Source organism: Macaca thibetana, chromosome 9 (genome assembly GCF_024542745.1).
Source record: "Macaca thibetana thibetana isolate TM-01 chromosome 9, ASM2454274v1, whole genome shotgun sequence".
Lineage (NCBI taxonomy): Eukaryota > Metazoa > Chordata > Mammalia > Primates > Cercopithecidae > Macaca > Macaca thibetana.
This window is the reverse complement of record NC_065586.1, coordinates 108,807,288-108,830,878: the sequence shown is the minus strand read 5'-3', so window position 1 is coordinate 108,830,878 and position 23,591 is coordinate 108,807,288. Positions and strand designations below refer to the sequence as shown.

General features: G+C 40.7%; 1 protein-coding gene across 11 annotated transcripts in view; it reads right to left on the bottom strand.

Annotated features, from left to right (window-relative positions):
* Positions 1-23,591, bottom strand: part of VTI1A (vesicle transport through interaction with t-SNAREs 1A) — a 500,904-nt gene that overhangs the window by 235,886 nt on the left and 241,427 nt on the right. Inside the window, exon 9 of one of the 11 annotated variants that reach the window (XM_050804422.1) lies at positions 2-14,216. The exons of the other annotated variants lie outside the window; for them this stretch is intronic. Coding sequence (XP_050660379.1) covers positions 14,162-14,216 — 55 coding nt within the window. The 3' untranslated portion in view covers positions 2-14,161. Of the gene's footprint in view, position 1; positions 14,217-23,591 lie in introns of those variants that run through there. 11 annotated transcript variants of the gene reach the window in all.

Genomic DNA, 23,591 nt, shown 5'->3' with positions numbered 1-23,591 from the left:
AAAGAAAACAATAATGCCTCCCTTATAGGTTTGCTCTGACACTTAAATGAAACTAAATGAGATAATGCTTATATAGCAGTTAGCATTGAAGTACTCTTAAAATAAATGGCAATTAAGATGGTGACAATAATCTTGACAATAATGGTAAAAAAAATCATATGCAAGGTCCTTCAGTTTTGAAACTGAGAAGGAAAGCTCTGGATTCTAAATTACTAAGAGGGTTAAGTAATAACCAATAGTTCTGTAAGAGAATACCAGTGCTCCATTGGGCTGGTGCATGCAGTGCGGTGGTCAGAGAGAGAAGGAAACTAAGGAGGGAGGGGTCTTTCATATGGACCATGGGTCCATCTCAAATCTAAGGGGCTGAGAATGCACTAGGCAATGGGGACCATTCTGGGCAGCCTCGATGGCCATGGAGACACAGAAAGGGGATCCCTAAAGCTAGGACGGGGGTCCTACATCAGGAACTGGAGGCCCAACAGGAATGGAGAGATAGGATGTCAGTGGAATGTGTCCCCAGCATTCTGAGGCCTCCCCACAACTGCAGCAGCTTTTGCTCTATTCAGTTTCACAGGTGTTCAACATCTGCCACCCCAAATTTAAAAACAACAATGAGGGAGCACATCCTGACAGTCCTAAAGCCATTAAATCTGCATGTAGCACAATGAGATGTTATGGAATCAACATCCCTTGAACCTGCACCAGTCTCCATCGGCAATAGAAGCAAATCAGTTCACACGCTTAGAGAATACAGCAGTGGAAAGTGAAGTGCAAGTGGAAAATCAGGGAGGGCAAGTCTGTCCTAATGCACACTTTTCCTTATCAGGGCATGTGTCGCACATAAGCAAAGCTTCTTTAGGAAGGGAAAGGCCTCTCTTAGTTTCACACCCCTACCCCTCTGCATGTATTCTACCCTTTTACCTTTCTTCCCCCTCTGGAGTAAACATTTAACTAGATTTATATCATTTAATACGTGTGTGTGTGTGTGTGTGTGTGTGTGTGTGAGAGAGAGAGATAATAGTTGATCTCATTTAGCTGTATTATACCATTTAGACCACATAGAGTTATCGAGTTCCATTGTGGGCCTAGCAGAGAAACAAATCATTAGGAAGATGAGCATTTCCAGGCAGCTTTTGCTTTTCATAACTCCACCGTCAGGAGCTTTTACTGAAAATACATGTGAGGACTCCAACTTCTTTCTGTCCCAGTCCAATAAAAAGAGATTTGCAAGAGTAAATTTTAGGTGACTCTGTGGCCAGCCCTGCAGAGTGTGACACCTACAACTTTTTGGCTGGGAGGGAGGGTGAGAAGAATGAAGACATCCAGGCAGGATATATCTGAAGAAGATGGAGCAGCGTATAGGTCATGAACAGAAAAGCAGACTGGGAACGAGGAGAACTAGGTTCTATTACTAATTGGGTCACTCATTCAAATATTGAAGGAGTAGCAAGGGTGCTGAGGCTTCTGTTACTGGGCGGCCCTGAAGAGTCATCAAGCACTGCTTATAAATGATTTCTCCTTCCCTGAGACTATGAATGCGTCAGGTGTCTTCAGCTGGAGAATGGACAGAGAATAGATTAAGACAAAGTGGGACAAAGATTAAAATAGAAAACCACACAGAGGGAACCACACTCTAGGAAAGACTGAGATGATGGCTGCTTTGTGGGTTTCTCACAAACTGTAGCCTCGATCTGGTTAGAGGGTTCATTATCTGTTGTTGTCCCAGCGGACACAGTTGGTAAGCTATGGACCACATAGTAGAATATAAATGACTCCAAAGCAATCACTTTGTTGGCGTATTCTCCATCTTGTTCCCCACAAAATTTGGGGTGGTTTACTTACATGAACAAACACCAATCATGTGTGGAAAGTCACTGGTCTTGAACTTGGCCAGCTCCGATTCGAGGGCTGGCTTTCCCAATGACTCACTGTATGGTCAGGGAGTATGGCCTGAAGCTCACCAGGCCCAGGGACAGCGCATGTGGGAGTGATTTACCAATAAGAATTTGCTATACAAATGTCAGGGGTGATTATTAGTAGTAGGAATGCTTTTCATTTAATAGGTTAAATAAAACACGCTAAAAAAACACAACTGTGAATAAAAAGCATGACGTTTGACCTACACTGACATGGCCCCTAAACCTTAACAGTAGAAAATTTTTCTCCAGAGTAAGCAAAGCCATGATCTGGTCCTAAAAACAGTACATTTGTTAAACTGATAATTCTCTAAATTACTCCTTGGTAAGGGCTATTCCGCACAATCTGATGATTTGGGATTTCACCAAATTAATGTCACTAGATATGCCTTATAATTAGGATAAAATATTTTAAAAGTTTTCAAAATGAAGCTATTCATTAACTCATTGATTTTTTTCTACAGATTGGGAGCCTGAATTTAAATGATACCCAAAAATATAACTAGGTGTGCTCAAAGAGAGAAGAACTGGCTGTGAGTCTTTAAATGGAATGCACTGGTTTAAAATGTTATTACTATTCAGATTCTCTGAGAACATTAAAACTGCCCATTAAATGAAAATCTAATAATTGGCCCTACTGAATTGTGACATTTTGTAACCTGTACAGAAATGCAGAAAATTGTGGAAGAATAGCTCTTTTGAGGCAGAATTTGATTTGGAATGTAATATTATTCTAAAATTGAAGGTTCTCACACACACACACACACACACACATACACACAGACACACAGATACACACAGACACACATATACACATGAACAACAATGCAGACTGAGTAAGAAAGCTGAGGAAGACTCTTTAGAGCTAAGGCAGATACCTCAAAACTCTCCTAGGTACATTATGCTACTGACCTGGGAAAAAATTAGGCAAAGCATGAACTCAGAGTAAACCCCAAAGTGGAAGTGGCCTCTCTTTGGACGTTGCTTAAAAAATATAACCAAGTTAGGGGATTTCATGCTTTTATATAAACCACGTGCAATTTCTGTAATTATTCTGCAGGAGTACTAAGTGAATAAAATTCAGAGATATTAACTGAGCCGGGCGTGGTGGCTCACACCTGTAATTCCAGCACTTTGGGAGGCCAAGTTGGGTGGATCACTTGAGGTTAGGAGTTCGGGACCAGCCTGACCAACATGGCAAAACCCCATTTCTACTAAAAATACAAAAGTTAGCTGGCGTGGTAGTGCACGCTTGTAATCTCAGCTACTCGGGAGGCTGAGGTAGGAGAATCACTTGAACCCAGGAGGCAGAGGTTGCAGTGAGCTGAGATCATGCCACTGCACTCCAGCCTGGGTGACAGAGTGAGACTCCAGCTCAAAAAAAAAAAAAAAAAGACATTAACTGGAGGACAACCAATAGATTCAAATCAGAGGTTGAAAAATCCTCATCAGCCAATATTTACCAAGCACATTCCGTGTGAACACAGCTGTGCTGAGTGCTTTCAGATTCAAATATGAGAGCTGTATTCCTTGTTCTCCAGGAGCCAACCATATAGGTGGGGGAATGAGATAGGTAGAAACAGCTAAAACTTAAGGCATATCAGATCTGTCCAATAAGAGCAGTACAATCAAAGCAACACAGAGCACTCTGGGAGGTCGAGGCAGGTGGATTGCTTGAGCTCAGGGGTTCGAGACCAGCCTGGGAAACATGGTGAAACCTTGTCTCTACTAAAATACAAAAAATAAGCCAGGCACGGTGGTGCCTGCCTGTAGTCCCACCTACCTGGGAGGCTGAGGCACAAGAATTGCTTGAACCCAGGAGGCAGAGGTTGCAGCGAGCCAAGATTGTGCCACTGTATTCCAGCCTGGGCAACAGAGCAAGACTGTCTCAAAAAACAAAAAACAAACAAACAAAAAAAGCAACATAGAGTCTTTCTTGTTGGAGAGATCTGAAAAATGTGACCTCTCCTTTCTTTGAGGCTGCAGCATGAAGACATGGAACTGAAAGATGGGCAGGATTTTGATGGGGAGGAGAAGGTATGTGTCCAGGCAGGAGGAATGGCATGAGCAAGATAAGAGCAAGAGGCAAGTCTGGTAGGCAGGAAGCAGCCCTGGCTGGCTGGTAGGTGCAGGTCAAGCGAGGGGAGGGTGGCTGGGAAGGGAGGTAGAGGCTGTACTGCAGAGAAGGCTGAGGGCCAGCAGAGGCCTAGGCCTGCCCACAGCACCAGCGGGGCAGTTCTGTCTGAAGACAGACACTCCTAGGGAACTAGGGGTCAAACATCTTCATCGTATACACTTTATCTATGAAAATACAGGGCTTCAACTTACTGTCCCTTTTCTGAGGTGTTTGTCAGCAAAGCAACTAGACACTCTTAAAGAAGGGACACAAAAAAGGGAGCCAATTCCTGGGGAGAAATGGTGACTAAAATGAAATGAAGGCAGAGACTAATCAGGGATTTAAGGAGGAGGATGGTGAGTGAGATGAAGGGGAATATATACCAGAGGAAGGAGGTCTAATCAGGAACAGGATGGAGGTGAGGAAGGGGACATATGCTCCTCCCGGGACAATCCTTAAGAAAACTGACAACAGACACTGGAGGGCCAGCAAGCCCATAGATTCAGAAACTACTGGCAACTGCGGGACGGAATAAACATGCCAGCTATGGGTTTCCACCCAGAAACCAAGTACTGCTCTTTGCGCTCTTAGGAGACAGACGGTGTAACCATGAAACATCTTTTTAGGAGACTATTTACTGTAAAGAAGAAACGTTCACGGCAAACGGCGAAGTGGGAAAAGCTACACAAGATGGATGCATGTACAACATAATTCCATGTTTATAGAAATACGAGCAGCAATTATTGGTGTATTTGACCATCATGAGCGAGACTGTTCGGCGGTGAAATATTTGAAATATTCCATGCCATCCAAAATTTCTTTATTTCTTACTTAGAATAGCTGGTGACTCGCTTCTGTCAAAGATACTGCTTAATGCTAATTAGTATGTAGAACACATTGCTTTACAAATATCTCTAATAAGTAGAATAACTAAAAGAATCTTGTCAAAGATGTAGTTGGCACAGTAAAAAACATTAGAGATGAGTGTTTTCCTTTTTACCACTTTTAGGAAACAGTCTTCTAAGTAAGAAATACATGGCACCTTACTTGAAAAAACTGAAGTATTAACACAAATATTCCCAAGCTTATATTAGCTCTTATAATCAATGTAACTTGTTTACACAGACCTGTAACCCCGTTTATATAAATATGCTCATGTATAAACAATGCATACTGTGCATTAGTGCCTGGTGGAGGCCAAGTCTTTTTCAAAATGCAGACATTTCAGAATTATTTTGTATTTCAACAAACCTATAGTAATATACATGCAGTACGCCCATACCACACAATTACTCTCTTTTGCATGTGAAATTACATACTTTATATACCTGGCTAGCACAGCGGAAGGACTGGCCCACTGATATCAGTGAGAAACAATGAGTCCTCGTGTTTAACATCTTCAATGTTATCAGGATAGAACTGTCTAACAGAAATGAAAGAAAAACCTGCTTTCTTTGGCGGTAAAGAATGTTATCAACCTTTTACCTAAATAAACTTCACCAGGAACAGGGGTGAAAACATTGGCTAGATGTTTAATGAAGTGCAACCAGGACTGCAGCTGCTAATTTTGTTTGATGTTTTACAGCTGAGGGTAGCAAAAAAAAAAACTAAAAGGCAATTACATGAACCAAACAGACTTTTACAGCTCATAGTCAATCTCAAATAAATAATTCTGGCAGATTCTAATATTCTTTATGTTAAAATACATCATCTTCCAATTTAGGACAATAACTTTAAAATTTTTATTCAAAGTAACAGCAAATCACAGACAGGTTTTGAAAACTTAAATGCCAATAAAACATTCAATTATTTGTATGTAAAATATACATAAAAGGGGGGAGAATATATACAAAGTTGTTAACAATAGTTCAATAGCTGGGCGGCAAGGTGACTCAAGCCTGTAATCCCAGCACTTTGGGAGGCTGAGGCAGGCAGATCACGACGTCGGGAGTTCTAGACCAGCCTGACCAACATGGTGAAACTCTGTCTCTACTGAAAATAAAAAAATTAGCCAGGCATGGGGGCATGTGCCAGTAATCCCAGCTACTCAGGAGGCTAAGGCAGGAGAATTGCTTGAACCTGGGAGGTGCAGGTTGCAGTGAGCCGAGATCGCGCCATCGCACTCCAGCCTGGGGCACAGAGACATCATTTAAAAAAAAAAAAAAATGAGCCTGGCATGGTGGCACATGCCTGTAGTCCCAGCTACCTGGGAGGCTGAGATGGGAGGATCACCTGATCCCGGGAAGGCTGAGGCTACAATAAGCCATGATCATGCCACTGTACTCTAGCACTCCAGCCTAGGTGACAAAATGAGTTCCTGTTTCAAAAAAACAAAGACAACCCCCCCAAAAAACCCCAAAGGTTCAATGGAAGATGAGGCTTGTTTGTTCTTTACCCCTTTCTGAATTTTCAAAATATTCAATAATAAATATGAAAGTAATAGTTTTTAAACGTTTAGATTTTATTGTTTAAAATTACAAGGAGTTCAACAAACTCATCACATTTTTTTGTGTGTTAAAAAACAAAAATAAAATACTCTGAAGGTGATTTAAGCAAGTGGGAGCAACACGATAAACATGTTGAGTGTACGAAAAAAAGCTTCTGCAGCTTTAAAGAACTGTTGGGCTGTTGGTCTGTTTCTGGGGTGACAAAGCAGGTCTGTGTTTTGATGTTGCATGACAGGGAGGGGTGAGGTCAGGGCATCCTGAAAACACATGAAAGACAAAGAAGTAGCGGACTGGTAGCAAAAGTGCAGGTTTCTTGAGTACATGTAAGTCGAAAGCAGTTATGGTTGAGAGTGGGAAAGGCCACATGTGCTATGGAGGGAGATGCTCTAGAGACCGTAAGAGAAAAGCTCCCAATTACAATCCTTTCACAAGGACCAATATGCAGGCAGGTAATAGCTTTGTCTCTTTCCTACTTAATTTAGAGATTATATCCCTTTAATCTAGTCTGTATGGCAAAATATTGAGAGTACAGAGACCGAAGTAGGTAAGACTAAGAGCTCTCTACCATCTGAAACAGGCATTAATGGCATAGGCACAACAGTTATTTAATTAGCACACATTGATTAACTTAACCCCATGTAACCACTGTCTTCTGCTACTGCTAATTTTGTTTTTGAAGTCAAATGAAATAAAGTAGCTGAAGAGTAATTAAACGTGTCCACTCCCTTTATCCCTATGGCTATGATGACTGGGCTGCCCTCCACTGCTGAGGGTTTCTGAGAAGATGCTGGAAAGGCTTTGAAATAACTAAAAGACATGTTCTCAGGAGGTGGCAACTTCACATTAAAAGCCCTAATATGAATGGGGCTGTTAGCAGCACTTCCTCCGAGGACGTGGGAGAGGCACATGATTTGTAGTCATTTTCAAATATTGGCTACGAACGTGATGATGTTCTATTAAAAGGTTTGCTATGGAAAGGAATCCTAGGTACATTTGTGACAGTCCATCTCACACAAAAGATAGAAGATTGATGAATGTAAACTGTAGGTTAGCAGTGGTTTTCAAACTTAAAACAACAGAAACAACGACAAAAGAATTTTTTTTTTCAAATGATGATTATAAACATGCCCAACAGATGACCAAATTAACATGGAACTAGCTTCTCTAGATGAAGTCTTGTTTCGCCTTTTCTTCCTCCTTGGTAACCTTTAGGTGGGTGGGCAAATGTTAAGTTTCCTTGGAATACAATTTGAGAATCCCTCCTTTATGCATCTCTGGGAGTACTGTGAATTGACTCAGTCCACACAGATTCTGATTCTCTTTAGCAGCTTTCTTTGACAGCAAGGCTAGAAAGCTAAGAAGGATATTTCCAAAAGTCTCTGCTACCAGGTTCTGGATGTGGCCAAGATTCTAGAGGAGCCTGGGCAAAACTTGGAAAGTGGATATGAGCAGTGTGTGGCGGCCACAAGGAAAGAGATGGGTGCACTTCCCATAAATGTGTGTTTGTGGGGGGAATGCATAGAGGGAGAAGAGAGGCTTGCCTTTGGTTCTTCTGGGACAGCTCTGGCAGTCATAATGGAGTCAGTATAGAAGCTAGTATCACGGATGCCATGTGGGATAACAGTGAGGCAGTGAGACCTCCCAGAACAGTCCGACTGCCTCTTCTGTTGCTGAAATTCATGGCTGTGTAGCATCTACAAGAGCTTCATTGGCCTTCCCAAAGAGTCTGTAAGCTATTCTAGTGAATCTTTTTCTGCTTAAGTTAGCTACTGATTCTATCCCTCTGAATCTAAGAACCCTGACCAATTCAAATTCTGAAATAGAGGGACTGGGTGCAGTGGCTTATGACTGTAATCAGGTACTTTGGGAGGCTGAAGCAGGAGGATTACTTGAGGCCAGGAGTTCAGACGAGCCTGAGCAACATGACAAAATCCTGTTTCCAAAAAAACCAACCAACCAAACAAAAACTTAAGATCTTAGCCAGGCATGGTGGCACATGCCTGTAGTCCTATAGTCCTACCTACTTAGGAGGCTGAGGCAGGAGGACTGTTGAGCCCAGGAATTGAAGGTTGCAGTGATCTATGATTGTGCCACTGCACTCCAGGCTGGGTTGACAGAGCAAGACCCTACCTCTGAAAAATAAATAAATTAAAAACAAAATAAAATAGACCCTAATTATCTCATTACCTCACAAGAGGTATCCATAACACCATCATCTTTGTATCCCTACTGGACCTAGCGTAATTTTTATCATGTAGATTGAATGTTAGTTAAATCACACTACTATAGCCACAGCATTATGCTGATCAAATTTTAACATCATTCAACTACAAATTAGAGAGTGGAACAAGATCTAAATAATATACACAACAAACACCTCCATAAACAAGTGGTTGAACCACTGTAATTTCTAGCCATGTTCACTTATCTGGGTAAAGCAAGGCATTAAAAACAGTCTCAATTTCTCATCATTTGCAGAAGACAAAAACAAGTCAAAAGCTATCTAAAAGTATTATTATGATTAACAATGAGTCTGAACTTGACCACTGTAGAATGACACACTAAAATGCCTATGTCTTGGTGAAAAGTAACAAGCAAAAAGAAAAAGAAAAACAGGCCCTTTATTTTAAAAATAACATATTGTCCCTGTGGGGTCATATACATATAATTGTTATCTAAGAATTTGATTACTCACAGCACCACTAGTTTTCTTCAGTTAGAAAAGACTATTTGAAAGGGCTTCTCTTTCTCCCATTTTGTACACAACCTTTATTTCATTTTCTGTAAGTGGTTAGACAAAGGGTCAGATGATGACTTTAAATATTTAAACTGGTCAATGACAGTCAAGTACCCAGGAATTTCTCTGGTTTATTGTTAATATGAATTGCCTTAGAGGTAACCTCAAGTACATGGCACAGCTTCCTAATGAGTGATTAGTTATGAAACGATGAAGTAATTCTGAATTTTAAATAAGACCGAAGAAAAGACTGGGATATAACAAATTAAAAGTACCGTAATTATGCAATATCATGAGATGTATTAGACAGTCACACTATGCATATATCAAAAAATACATTAATAAATCTAACATATTAATAAAAAGCTAAGCTTGGCCCTTCAAGACCTCAACACTAATTGGAAAGGATTTTGACAGACCATCTTGAATAACTTTCATTATTAGTTTTGGCAAGCTATTTTTTAGCTACCTAAATAATGATTATTTCTACACTCCACAGTGCACCTATCAAAATCTAAGATCTGAAAAATAGCATTAGTGAGGATGAGTGAAGTAGCACATGTTCAAATGTTACAACCTGAATATGAATTTATTGGTGTGATGTAAATAATATATATGTGATGTTTCATCTTCCTATATTTTGCTTATATAGTCTACTTAAAATATACATTTACAATCATACACTGTACATTAATTATATATATAATGCATCATATTCCAAATTTCAGCAATTTTTTTTTTTTTGAGACAGAGTTTCGCTCTTGTGGCCCAGGCTAGAGTGCAATGGCACGATCTCGGCTCACTGCAACCTCCACCTCCCGGTTCAAGTGATTCTCCTGTCTCAGCCTCCCGAGTAGCTGGGATTACAAGCATGTGCCACCATGCCTGGCTAATTTTGTATTTTTAGTAGAGATGGGGTTTCCCCATGTTGGTCAGGCTGGTCTCGAACTCCCAAGCTCAGGTGATCCACCACCTTGGCCTCCCAAAGTACTGGTGTTACAGGCGTGAGCCACCGCACCTGGCCCAGAAATATTTTTAAGATCGTGCATTCTGATCAGTTTAAAAACTCTTCCCAAAGAGTAATGATTTAAATGGATTTCATTTATAAAGAAAACACTTATCAACACATGTCAAGGGCAAATCAATCTCACAATGAAAAAAAAAAAATCTAGTAGTAGGCATTATTGGTGAAAAGTATAAAAAGTATAATTTTGCCTTTAACAGCTTATTATTGTAACCAAGGCAGATTTATCCACCTTTTCTTTGTTGTTGGAATTCAAGTCATTGATTAAAAAAAATCAGATCACTATTGAGTTTAAAATAAGAATGGTCTAGCCAAAAAGGAGGCCCAATTTGTTAATACTAGAGAGTACCCAGGTACCTACTAAAGTAACATAATTTATTAAGGTTAAAAAACAGGGCACAGCCAGGCACAGTGGGTCACATCTATAATCCCAGCACTTTGGGCGGCCGAGGTGGGTGGATCCATTGAGCCTAGGAGTTCAAGACCAGTCTGGCCAACATGGTGAAATCCCATCTCTACCAAAAATACAAAAATTAGCCAGATGTGGTGGCATGTGCCTGTAATCCCAGCTACTTCAGCGGTTGAGGCATGAGAATCTCTTGAACCCACAGGCAGATGTTGCAGTGAGCCGAGATCGCGCCACTGCACTCCAGCCTGGGTGACAGAGCGAGATTCTAGCTAAAAAAAAAATAAAAAATAAATTAGCTGGGCGTGGTGGCACACACCTGTAATCCCAGCTACTCGGGAGGCTGAGGCACAAGAATTGCTTGAACCTGGGAGGTGGAGATTTCAGTGAGCCGAGATTGTGCCACTGCACTACAGCCTGGGTAACAGAGCAAGATTGTGTCTGAAAACAAACAAACGAACAAACAAAAAAAATCAGGGCACCATGTGACATAGTAATGCTTTAAACTAATCCCGGTTTTAACACTGAATTTGGTGCTATTAAGATTCTCCCCTTGAAGTGAAATGTCTGCTATCTGTATCTATTTCATAGATGGCTATAGGTGCCATGTTTGTTGAAGGGTATCATTTTATGAATACCCAGGCTTTAACTTTCACCAAAATGGAAAGCTTGCTCAATAAATAAGGAACTTGCCCCAGGTCACGAAGTTAGATAGTATTAGAAAAGGAGGAAGATATTGTAGCCCAGGTTGGACTGCTGCACCCCACAGCCCTACCCAAAGTCCACCTACACAAGGAGGCCTTTGCTTCCTGCTTCTTTCATTTAGGGCCTTGACTCATGGACTTTGTATGTTCCTTTTTCCTTTCTCACTGAAATGAAAACTCTCACACAGTATACCCATGATCAAGCTGCAAGAGTAGAAATCAAGTTTATGAATGACGCCCTTCACTTACTGCCCCTTTCTCTCATACAGCGATATTTGTAACTCACTAGATGTAGGATTTCTAAAGCTGAGTGATTTGTAATGTAATACTTCTAGAATCTCCAGAGTAATTTCAGCATTAGTTACTAATAAATGTTGGCTCTCTGCATTTCTTAACCTTGGGAACATGAACCTTTAAGACTCAGAGATCAAATACCAACATTCCCCGAGGACTGCTGTGCACATCTGCATTTCTGAATGTAGGATTTTTTTTGTTCCTAATCAAGTATAATCTCACTTCATAACTTCAGATTTTGGCTCAGTGCTACCTAGATTTCCAGGCAAATGAAGAAATGAAGGCTGAGGATTTTGTGCTTAGAGGTTTGGAAATTTGGCAAATACTACTTTAAAATGCAATCATTTGATCTTGAGCCTCAACATAGTGAAATACAGTGAAAATACAAAGAAACCAACATGAGGCTTTATACATTCCAAATCTGCACCTGTGTTTGGATGTTGCCAGATATTTGTACGAGCAATTCTGTTTTCAGGACAAAACAGAGTGAAAAGTCCCCCCAAATTTCCCTCTGGGGTCTTCCAGCCATTCGAAGTAATCACTAATTCCTGCTTACATCCACAAGTCAGGCATCCAAGTGTTGCTATTCCTGGCTGATCTTGTTCTGTGTCTAAATGGTTTAGTTGTTGGTTTCTGCATCTGGGTCCAAACCAATTTAACAGGGAAAGTTAGTTCAAGGATTTCAGTCACCTTTAAATTATCTTTAAAGCCAGCTACAAAAATAGCTGGAGTTATTAACATACAATTATGAAAAACGCCGTTCAGACTCACCAAACTCAAGGGTATCATTCATTATATAGTTTGCTCAATAATGACCCTTTAGGGTCCAGTCAATGAGATACAATTTATTTTCAAATAATTTAATTTAGCATCCATTAACACTCTTTGCAACCTAAAACCCACAGAAGAGAAATGATTCTTCTCTTCTGATAATCGTGAGCACAAGTTACCTATAAAATCAAATTTCCATGAAGATTTAGCCAGGGTAGCACAATTTATGACCTTGCATTTAACCAAAGTGGTGGAACAGACTACACTTGGACTTAATTTACAAACGCTTTCATATAATATTTGTAACTTTAACTTCTTGTTATATTTATCCACTTCATAATGTTAAACATTTTTAAAAACTCAATCACAAAGTACCATAACCAGGAATGATTAGGGGAAGAATATACTTCATCCAAACTTGATTTATACAATAGCTATGGTTTGTCTATGAACTCATTTATTATTGTTGGTTGGAAGTCAATATAAGTAACGGCTAAAGGTATGGGTTTATTCAGAATCAGGCTTGCATTCAAATTCTAGCTCTGATACTTATTAGTTCTTTGATGCAGAGCATGTTTATTATGCATTTTAGGCCTTAGTTTCCTCACCTGTCAAATGGGTTGTTGTGAAGATTAAGAAAGATGATTCATTACAAAGTGCCTAGTAGAGGACTAGCTCATAGTTAGTGCTCAATAGACTGGAATTATTTTTTGTTTGTAAGTGTCTTTCCTTTTCAATAAGCTCTTTGATGGGAACGGCTACTTCTGGACTTTCTTGTCCATCTTACAGTACTCACCCTTGTGACATAGCAAGAAAAACACTGATTAGGTATCAAGGGACCAGTAACATCCAATCTCACTACCTACTAGTTATGTAAACTTTGGCAGAGTTCTTAAGATATCTGGGTCTTAGCATGTCTATCTGTAAGATGGGGATAATGTTTTACTTCCCAGTGCTTTGTTTTCCTTTTTTTTTTTTGAGATAGAGTCTTGCTCTGTCACTCAGGCTGGAGTGCAGTGGCGTGATCTTGGCTCACTGCAACCTCCGCCTGCCAGGTTCAAGCAATTCTCTGCCTCAGTCTCTCGAGTAGCTGGGATTACAGGTGCCCGCCACCATAACCGGCTAAATTTTTGCATTTTTAGTAGAGTCAGGGTTTACCATCTTGGCCAGGCTGGTCTTGAACTCCTGACCTCGTGATCCACCCGCCTTGGCCTCCCAAAGTGCTGGGATTATAGGTGTGAGCCACTGTGCCTGGCCTTTTTTTTTTTTTTTTTTTTTTGAGACGGAGTTTTGCTCTGTTGCCCAGGCTGGAGTGCAATGGCAAGATCTTGGCTCACTGCAAGCTCCGCCTCCTGGGTTCAAGCAATTCTGCTTCAGCCTCCTGAGTAGCTGGGATTACAGGCACATGCCACCATGCCCAGCTCATTTTGTATTTTTAGTAGAGTCGGGGTTTCACCATGTTGACCAGGATGATCTCGATTTCCTGACCTCATGATCCGCCCATCTCGGCCTCCCAAAATGCTGGGATTACAGGGGTGAGCCACCATGCCCGGCTCCTCCCAGTGTTTTGACAGGGATCCAAAAAGATGGCTAAAACACATTTTATAAACTACAAACCATGGTTTAAATTTAGATTAATATCACCATTGAATTCTAACTTGAATTAAGAACTACTATTTTTCTCAGCTGTCCTCCATGTGAGGATACAATGAGCAGACAACCATCTAGAAACCAGGAAATGGGTCCTTACCAGACAGCAGATCTGCCAGCACGTTGATCTTGAATTTCCCAACCTCCAGAACTGTGAGAAATAAATATCCCTTGTTTAAGCCACCCAGTCTGTGGAATTCTGTTACAGCAGCCTGAGCTAAGACACCACCAATGACAGGTCTAAGCAGAGTGAGGAGGAGGTAGTTAGCTTGCCTAAAGTGATGGCAACCGCCATCTATGCTGAAATTACCAAGTAAGATGAAAGAGAACATGAAATCATTTCAGCTCTTCATCTGGTCATGAGTTAAGACTTTAGAGCTTGGCAGTTTGGGAAAATATAAGTGAATTGGCCGGGGTGGAGAGCAATACTTTGTGACATGACACATCCATCTGCTGGAACACTTGAACAAGCCACTACTCAGGGGTGTGGTAGCCACGGAGGACCACAGCTGTGGCCATCTCTGTGAGGATTTTCTTCTCTGGTGGACTGAAGGAACACAAGTGTGGACATCATCTAGCAGAAAGATCTGTGACTTTATTAGGCACCAATCTTAGATGGAATGCTACTCACCAATGAACCTCTGGAAAGCCAGACTCTAGACAATACTCTGCCTGTGTTTGACAATGAGTGCACAAAGGGTGTCAAAGCATGTGTTCCAGCATATGTGAACAAAGATCATAAAGATGTGTGAGACGGGTGTTAAAACATCAGTTCAAACACGTGTTTAACCATGTGTGAGCAGAAGGGTGTTAAGCCATGTGGTAAAGCAAGTGTTAGAGCATATTCGATTACAAGTGTTTCTCATTTGGGAGCTTAAATTATTTTCTCCCTAATCCAGTGTTGCTAAGCAATAGCTCTGTGTTGTCCTAACTTAACACAATAAATTATTAAACTTAAAAAAACTGAAGCTAGAATTCTTTTTTCCTGTCTTGGTTTCATCACTAAGGATTTACGTCTATAGTTTCCAAAAGACATAGTGCTCTTCTGCCAGTGTAAGCAAAAACCGGGGTACACTCCATATGTAGAGAGGCAACAGTGAGAAACGAGGGGCAAACCACACTGAACACCCAGTGAGACAATATGCAGTGTTCGGAAGATGCAGTGACATATTACTCAAATCTCAAGGTCTGAGAAGCCACATAGCCCACAGACTCAGGGTTCCTTTCCCACAGCTAGGATTCGGCTTTTTGTTTTCAGTTTTAAAATACACACATCACTGCACTAAGAACAGGGATTCCTACAGTTCTTATTGATAGTAACATGTGATAGAGGTTGGCTTTAAGGTATATCTGACACTATTTGCTGAATATTTCAGCTTATGTTACATTATGAATCTACATTGCTGCTGTAGGCTTCCATTCCAAAGCAAATAGATTTGCTTAGCTTAAAATATAAATACACAACCCTGGATGTCACTTACAAAAGAAAAAAGTAGACAAAACCCAGAATGTGCTATTAATGCTTTTTTACAGGGTGAAGAAAAGCACACACACACACACACACACACACACACACACACACACACGTAAATGCTAATACAGAGAAACAAAATTTCAGGCAGCTATTTTCTATTTTATTTTCTTGTTATGGAACAAAGCTATCAACAAAATAAACCAGTAAAGTTATTTAAGCCCATTCATTTCTCCGCTGGTAATGGATATAATTATATATTATTTTTAAAAATACCAAGAAAAAGGCTAGGCGTGCTGGTTCACTCCTGTAATCTCAGCACTTCGGGAGGCTGAGGTGGACAGACCACCTGAGGTCGGGAGTTCGAGACCAGACTGACGTGTGCCGAGACGGCATCATTGCACTCCAGCCTGGGTGACAGAGCAGGACCCTGTCTGGAAAAAAAAAAAAAAAAAGAACAGAAGAAAAGCAAAAGATCTGCAAGTTTGTGCTTCAATTCCACTTCTCACACAGTACTAATTAATATGGCTTTTCCTGCTTAATAGAATAATTTATGTTTAAGTACTAGTTGACTATACCTAGGAAAATATTTCTGATTATTCTGAATAAAGGAAAACTGATATATAATTAGAATAAAAATATTGCCTTCCCAATCACCTTTTACTGCAAGATCATGGAATGCTTTGTTGAATAAAAACTGGCAAGAGGAAAACACACAATTAAAGGTAGTGTCTTCTGCCAGCCACCTTTGTAACAGAGGTCATAGAATTTTTGAATACTTCTCTTTTCCTGTTCACTTGTGTCACTTAATGATTTCTTCAGGCAGCTCAGTACATACTCAACGAAACACAATTCCTCAGCAGAAAAAGCACGGTTTCTGGCTGCTGTGACCTGACTCTTTGCTTAAACAAATTCCAGAGTGCACACTGACAAAGTGATGGTGATTATTTTTTTCTTCTCGAAGACTCAGTCCAAATTAAGAAAACAGAGAAAACAGAATCTGACCAAGGAAATAATAGAGGAAAGTTGCTCACAGGTTTTCTTAGTTTACAGGTTTTCTTCAATATTAAGACATTTTAGTTTGTAACAGTGCAAAAATGGATATAGAATGTAGACAATCTATAGTCCATCAATACTGAACACATCCTGAAATCTGAAACAGTTTCACTTAGGTTGGTCTTGAAACGCATGCAAACCAGCCTTAGGAATTAAGACTTATGCTACAAAAATTACAAAACCTTTTGTAAATGTCACTGGTTAGGAGACAATCTATAAGGAAGACAGCACGCTTTCCGAGTCCTCAGAACCAGCTAGAATTGTTAGGTTAATTTCACTGAAGGTCCCTAGTCAAACAAGCATGCAAACACATTCCACTTTATAGAAAACAGAATAAGATAAGTAGCTCTGATGGAGATACAGACCTTGAGATAAACTTCTGAATTTCCCTGCATGTGCTCATGTGCATATATATATATATATATATATATATATATATATATATATATAAAATCATTCTCCCTAATTACATTTTTCTGTAGACGTGGCATACTCAGTAAACAAAATACATTGGAGGCATTGTAAAGGAAAGCTCCTTCTGTAAAAAAAATTCTCCCTAGCGCACTTTGTTACAATGTTCTGTAGAGTAATAAGGTGCTTAGCAAATCTTACATAACAACTTACACGTTTCATCAAACTTTTCAGAGGACGGGAAAAATGAGTAGAAACGTAATTTTAACCTCCTCCGCTTTTTGTCTGAAGTAACCATCATGAACCTCAGTGGATGTGTCACATGTGGAGTAAAAAGGCTCCTGAAGGTGTAAGTTTTCTTGATTTCGCAACCCTGGGTGTGTCCACTCCAGGGCTGTTTGGGTGACGGCAAGCTGAGGGCAGTACTCGTCCACCGGGCATGCAGTGCAACTGCAACATGCGTTTCCTCTGCCTCGAGCTTTGTACCTTTCCTAGAATGAGCCTGCTAGAGATTCCAGTGTAAGAAGGAACTATCTATAATCAACTGACGCCATATTTGCAAGAGCAAATATGTGTATTTAAAGTAAGCCAGAGAACAGTCACAATGCCCCAGCCTGACACTGAGCAACTGCCTCCTGAAGTTAGCACTGTTTCCCTTTTTATGAACATAATAACCTCAGCAATTATGGGAAAAAGCAAAATCAATGCAAATAAACCAAACCCTTTTTTTATCTTTACACCATACCCTTAAAAAAAAAATGTCATTTGAAGGCTTAATTAGATGCTTTTTATTTATGTAAATACATATGCCCTTTTCCTTATACCCACTGTTTCTTACTAATACTTGTAGAATTAATCAACCCTTGAAATAGAAATATTGAATTTTTTTATATGCTTTCAGTAGTTAAATGCAATTGCTTTGATCAGAAATAAAAACAGTAAATACTATGAAGCAAATTTCAAGGTAGGTACTATGGTAAGATAAATATTTCTCTAAATTTTTACTTTTGGAAATCAATAGAAAGACAAAGCTCAAAAAAATTTCATGTGTTCCATTTCCCACATAATGTAAAGGGCATCCAACAAATGGAAGATGAATTTATACCTTTTAGTCAACTGGTTTACTTTGGAACATCTGCTATTTATTTATTTAGGAGACAGAATCTCACTCTGTCACCCGGGCTGGAGTGAAGGGTTGTGATCTCAGCTCATTGCAACCTTTGCCCCCAGGTTCAAGTGATTCTCCTGCCTCAGCCTCCCGAGTAGCTGGGATTACAGGTACCCGCCACCATGTCCGGATAATTTTTGTATTTTTAGTAGAGACAGGATTTCACTATGTTGGCCAGGCTAGTCTTAAACTCCTGACTTCAGGTGATTGCCTGCCTCCGCCTCCCAAAGTGCTGGGATTACAGGCTTGAGCCACCATGCCCGGCTGGAACATTTGCTTTCTGAGACCAACTCAGATTGAATAAGAGTTTTTTTTGAGACTGAATCGTTCAACTTTGTTTAAAGGAGGTTAGAAGTAAAAAATCACCCCAACTAAAGAGACTAACTCTGCCATTCATAGGCATGCTTCCAGACGTTAGAGTTTTCCCCTAAATGTGTTTCCTTCCAGATCTTTACTAAAATGCAGGAAGGTAAGTCAGCAAGCTTCATGTAAATCAATGTCATAGTTCATCTGTTCTTTTATTTATTAGTCCATCCATCCATCCATCCATCCGTCCATCCATCCATCCATCCAAATACTTACTGAGTGTCCATTCTATTCCAAGAACTAGCAAGGCACAGGGGATCTGAAGCAAAATAAGCTTCAGTCCCTTGCCCTCAAGGAGCTTTAAAGCTTTTGGGGTGGAGATGGAGATGCGAAGGGCAGTTCAGATTAAAACAGATAAAAAATACATATATTTTGAGATGGAGTCTCACTCTGTTGCCCAGGCTGGAGTGCAATGGCGCCATCTTGGCTCACTGCAAGCTCCGCCTCCTGGGTTCAAGCAATTCTTCTGCCTCAGCCTCCTGAGTAGCTGGGATTACAGGCACGCACCACCACGCCAGCTAATTTTTGTATTTTTAGTAGAGACGGGGTTTCACCATATTGGCCAGGCTGGTCTTGAACTCTTTACCTTGTGATCCGCCTACATTGGCCTCCCAAAGTGCTGGGATTACAAGGGTGAGCCACCGAGCTCGGCGTTAAAACAGATAAAATATTTTAAGTTTTGGATCAGGAATGCCTTGTTCCACCGTGGGACAAAGACTGAGGGCACAGCGATCTCGTGGAGCCTCGGAATGTGTACAGGCTCTTGGGCCAGAAGTGCCTTTTATTTCTCCAAGTGCATATTCATCTTGGGCCAGTCAGCACTCAGGAAGAGCAACCAGGGCCTTTTAATTTACTTTTTGTGCTTCCTTTGGGAAACTGAGACAATAATTTGATCACTGCTTTTGTTCAAGCACTATTTTCAACTCGGAAATTAGAGTTCTTCAAGATCTTTACATTTAACATGGTGAAGATGCCTTGAGCCTGTGTCAGATAAGTTATTTTTATTTATTTACTTACATTTATTTATTTATTTATTAGACAGAGTTTCGATCTTGTTGTCCAGACTGGAGTGCAGTGGTACAATCTCAGATCACTGCAACCTCTGCCTCCTGGGTTCAAGAGGTTCTCCTGCCTCAGCCTCCCCAGTAGCTGGGATTCCAGGCGCCCACCACCACGCCCAGCTAATTTTTGTATTTTTAGTAGAGATGGGGTTTCACCATGTTGGCCAGGCTGGTCTCGAACTACTGACCTCAGCCAATCTGCCTGCCTTGGGCTCCCAAAGTGCTGGGATTACAGGCTTGAGGCACAGCGCCCGGCCAGTTAAATTATTTTTAAAGAATTATTTACAATTTTAAATCATTTAACTTCTTACCCCTTAACATTAGGGGAATTAAATAACAGTTACTTAAAAAAAAGTTTTAAGAGGTAGAAAAATGGCCTGCACTTCACTTACACATGTTTGGTACTTATTTATGTTTTAATTCCATGTTTGAGTGCTTAAGAGTTTATCAGAGGTTGGGAATCAAAGTGAGAGAAAATAGCAGATATTTGTGTTTGCTATGGTATTTCACTCGTGCTCGTGAGACAGACATTCATTCATCAAACATTTATTGAATGCATATTATGCACCAGGCACCAGATTTACTGACATGGTGAGGCAGAGATGAAAGCTCATCCCTGTCCTCCAGGGACTCACTGTCTGGTGGGGAGATGGGCAAGGAACCCGACAAGGACAGCGCAAAAGTGGTTCCCACTGTGATGTGTGCAGACCACTGGAGACACGAAAGCTGATTTCAGGCCGCACGCAGATGATTACTTACTTTTAACATTTTACTTCAGATATTTAGTTATGCCTCTATTTTAACGTGTGAAAAAATGCATAGCTAGCACACTAAAACCATGGGCAATACTCTGTGTGATAAAGCTAAAGAAGAAGAAATTGTGCCAATTTAAAGGAAAATAATACAGGTGTTAGGCAGGTAGGTATGCCCTCCTCACCTCCCTGCAATAAAAACAGTGATGGTACTACTCAAATCATTGACGTCTGGGAAATAAGGCAGGTCAGTGTGGGTAAATCAAAAGAGATGCCATTTTACAGAGGCTGGAATCCTCAGTGCATGTTTCTGGGCCTGAAATAAGATGCCACGAAAGAGGTGTGTGCTTCCACGAAGGTACAGGGAGGGGAAAGACACTGACATGGCCTGGGGGATTCAGAAGCTTCCAGAAAGAGTAGATAGAAGGATGAGGAGAAGTTGTGCTGAGAAACCAGTACATTTACTAGGACCCTTCATTTGAAGAATTGTGGAATCTTAAGTTTGGATGGAACCCCAGAAATCAACTGTTATACTGTCTGTAATTAACTTTAAAGTAATTCTGCATAGATAGGGAGACATATATATGTGCATTAGTTAGTTTTAATCTACACTCTAGGGTGGTGAGTTTATAACTGAAGTGGGCTAATGGGAATATACATTTCAGAGATGTTTAGTAACATTTAAAAGACTAATGAAAAGCCACATTCCAGAGGCAGCTCATACATATGTGGCAGCTATCTTTATCTTATTAATTAGTTACTCTTAATTAGCATAACTAATAATTATTAAGACATTAGAAACGGTATTGAAGATATGTGGACTGGCTCGAAATAGTGTCACTCGCACTTCCACAGCATGTGTGGAAAGGTTATCAGAATGCAGTGACCCCAACTGAGTCTCCCTGAATGGTGTCCTTGAGTTCAGATTTTGGCTTAGTCCCGTGTCCATCCATTCATTCAAAGGAGGATTTTACCACGTGACTTTGACTAGAAGGTTAGCCAACACCCATTGCTACATCTGCCTCAAGTGAACCTTTCATGCAGGTTGCTGTCAATGTACCCTCCCACCAGGAAAGAGGACAGGACTTCATTGGGCCTATCAGACATGCTGAGTGATGGTTTTGTGCATGCCTGCTAACTCATATTTCTGTGTATGCCCCAATCCAGGCTGAGATTTGCTTTCATTTGGACATATCACTTGGGACATACGCATAGCCCTCAACCACCTCCAATTCATCTGCCTCGAAATGTAGCCACTGTCCACCAAGAAGAGCCTAATAATTGTGAAACACCAAATTTGCTACAGTCATATCTCAACTAGACTAGCTCTCTCAGAGAGATTCAGTGATTTGTCCAAAGTCACACAGCTAGTTGGCAGTAGAACTGAGTTTAGAACGTGGGTTCCTTGCTACATCTTCCCAACCAACGGCTGCAGGCCAGGGATGCTCATCCCAATTATCTGTGGACTATTTATTTATTTATTTATTTATGAAACAGAGTCTTGTTCTGTTGCCCAGGCTGGAGTGCAGTGGCACGGTCTTGGCTCACTTCAACCTACACCTCCTGCGTTCAAGAGATTCTCTCACCTCAGCCTCCCAAGTAGCTGGGAGCACAGGCACACGCCACCATACCCGGTTAATTTTTTTTTCTTTTTTTAGTTGAGACAGGGTTTCGTCAGCTTGTTCTCAAATTCCTGGCCTCAAGTGATCCGCTTGCCTTGGCCTCCCAAAATGCTGGGATTACAGGTGTGAGCCACCACACCCGGACTATGGGACTTTTAACCAATGCATATGCACAGGCCCAGCCTGGGAAATTCTCATTATGAAGGAGGGCTGAGCAGGGGCGCCTATGTCTGGGGCAGGAGCTATGTTTTTAAAAAATCTGTGCAGATGACTCTGACGCACACACACATAATAGAGAATCATGAGGCTACTGTGTGGATACTAACAGGTACCATCTATTGTACACATTTTCTACAGGCCCAGTCCTGTGATAGGTGCTTCACATGCTCTGTATTTTTTGTTTTTACAACTAGCCAGCTAATAAATAAGGTGTTTTTAGCATTTTACAGATGAAGAAGTGAATTCAGAGGAAAGTCCAAAGTGACAGCTTATAAATGGCAAGATGGAGATTCCAACTGTGAATCGCCATAGACCCTGCTCTTAACTGTCATGCCCTGTTATATACTAAGGGGCATAAAGCTGCTCAATGGCACAGGTCACAAACCTACAGGTGACAGGTGGGTAATGTAAATGAGGAAAATAGGTCAAATAGGAACTGGGGTGAGCTACAGGCCATGTGTCCTTTAATGGGTTCTGAGTGTTTGGATGCTTTAAGAGCAATGATGCAGAGCAACAGGAACTCTCATCCATGGTTATGGGACTGCAAAATGGTTCAGTGTCTTTGGGAACAATCAGACAGGTTCTTATAAAATTAAACATATACTTACCATATGACCCATCAATCCTACTCCTAGATATTTACCAAGAGAAATGGAAACCTATGTCTGCAAAAAGATATATACACAAATATTCACAGCAGCGTTACTTAAAATAGCTTCAAACTGGAAGCAATCTACACATTCATCTATGGGTGAATGGTAATCAGTTGTAGTGTACCCCCACTCTGGAATATCACTCAGCAATTAAAAGGAATGAAATACTGACATATGATATATGCAACCACATGGATGCATTGCAAAAGCTCTGTGCATGTGAAAGATGTTGTATACAAAAGATGACACACTGTATAATTCCATGTACGTGAAATTCTAGAAAAGGCAAAACTCTAATGTCAGGAAGCAGATCAGTGGCTCTCTGGGGTAGGGTGGGGAAAGAGATTTGAATGCAAAGGGGCAGGAGGAAACTGGTGGAGTGAGGGAACTGTTCTATATCTTGATGTGTGATGGTGGAACAAGGCAACGCAGCTGCATATGCGTACCAACATACATCCAACTCTACAGTTACATTGGGTGAATTTTGTTGTGTGTAAATAATAACTTAATTTAAAAAAACCCATGCAGAGCAAAAGAAAAAAATTCTGCAGGCCACTTGTGGCCCACAGACTTCCAGTTTTCAACCTCTGGTCTCAGTAGAGAGATTCTGTTTCAGCTGCCCCTGAGGAAATACAAAAGATGACAAAAAGTCATCCATCATCCTCCCCAGGGCTGGACTCAGGAAGAACGGTGACGTTTTCGTTTATCCCCCTCTTCCAATTCTCTGTCCTCCTTCATCACATACAA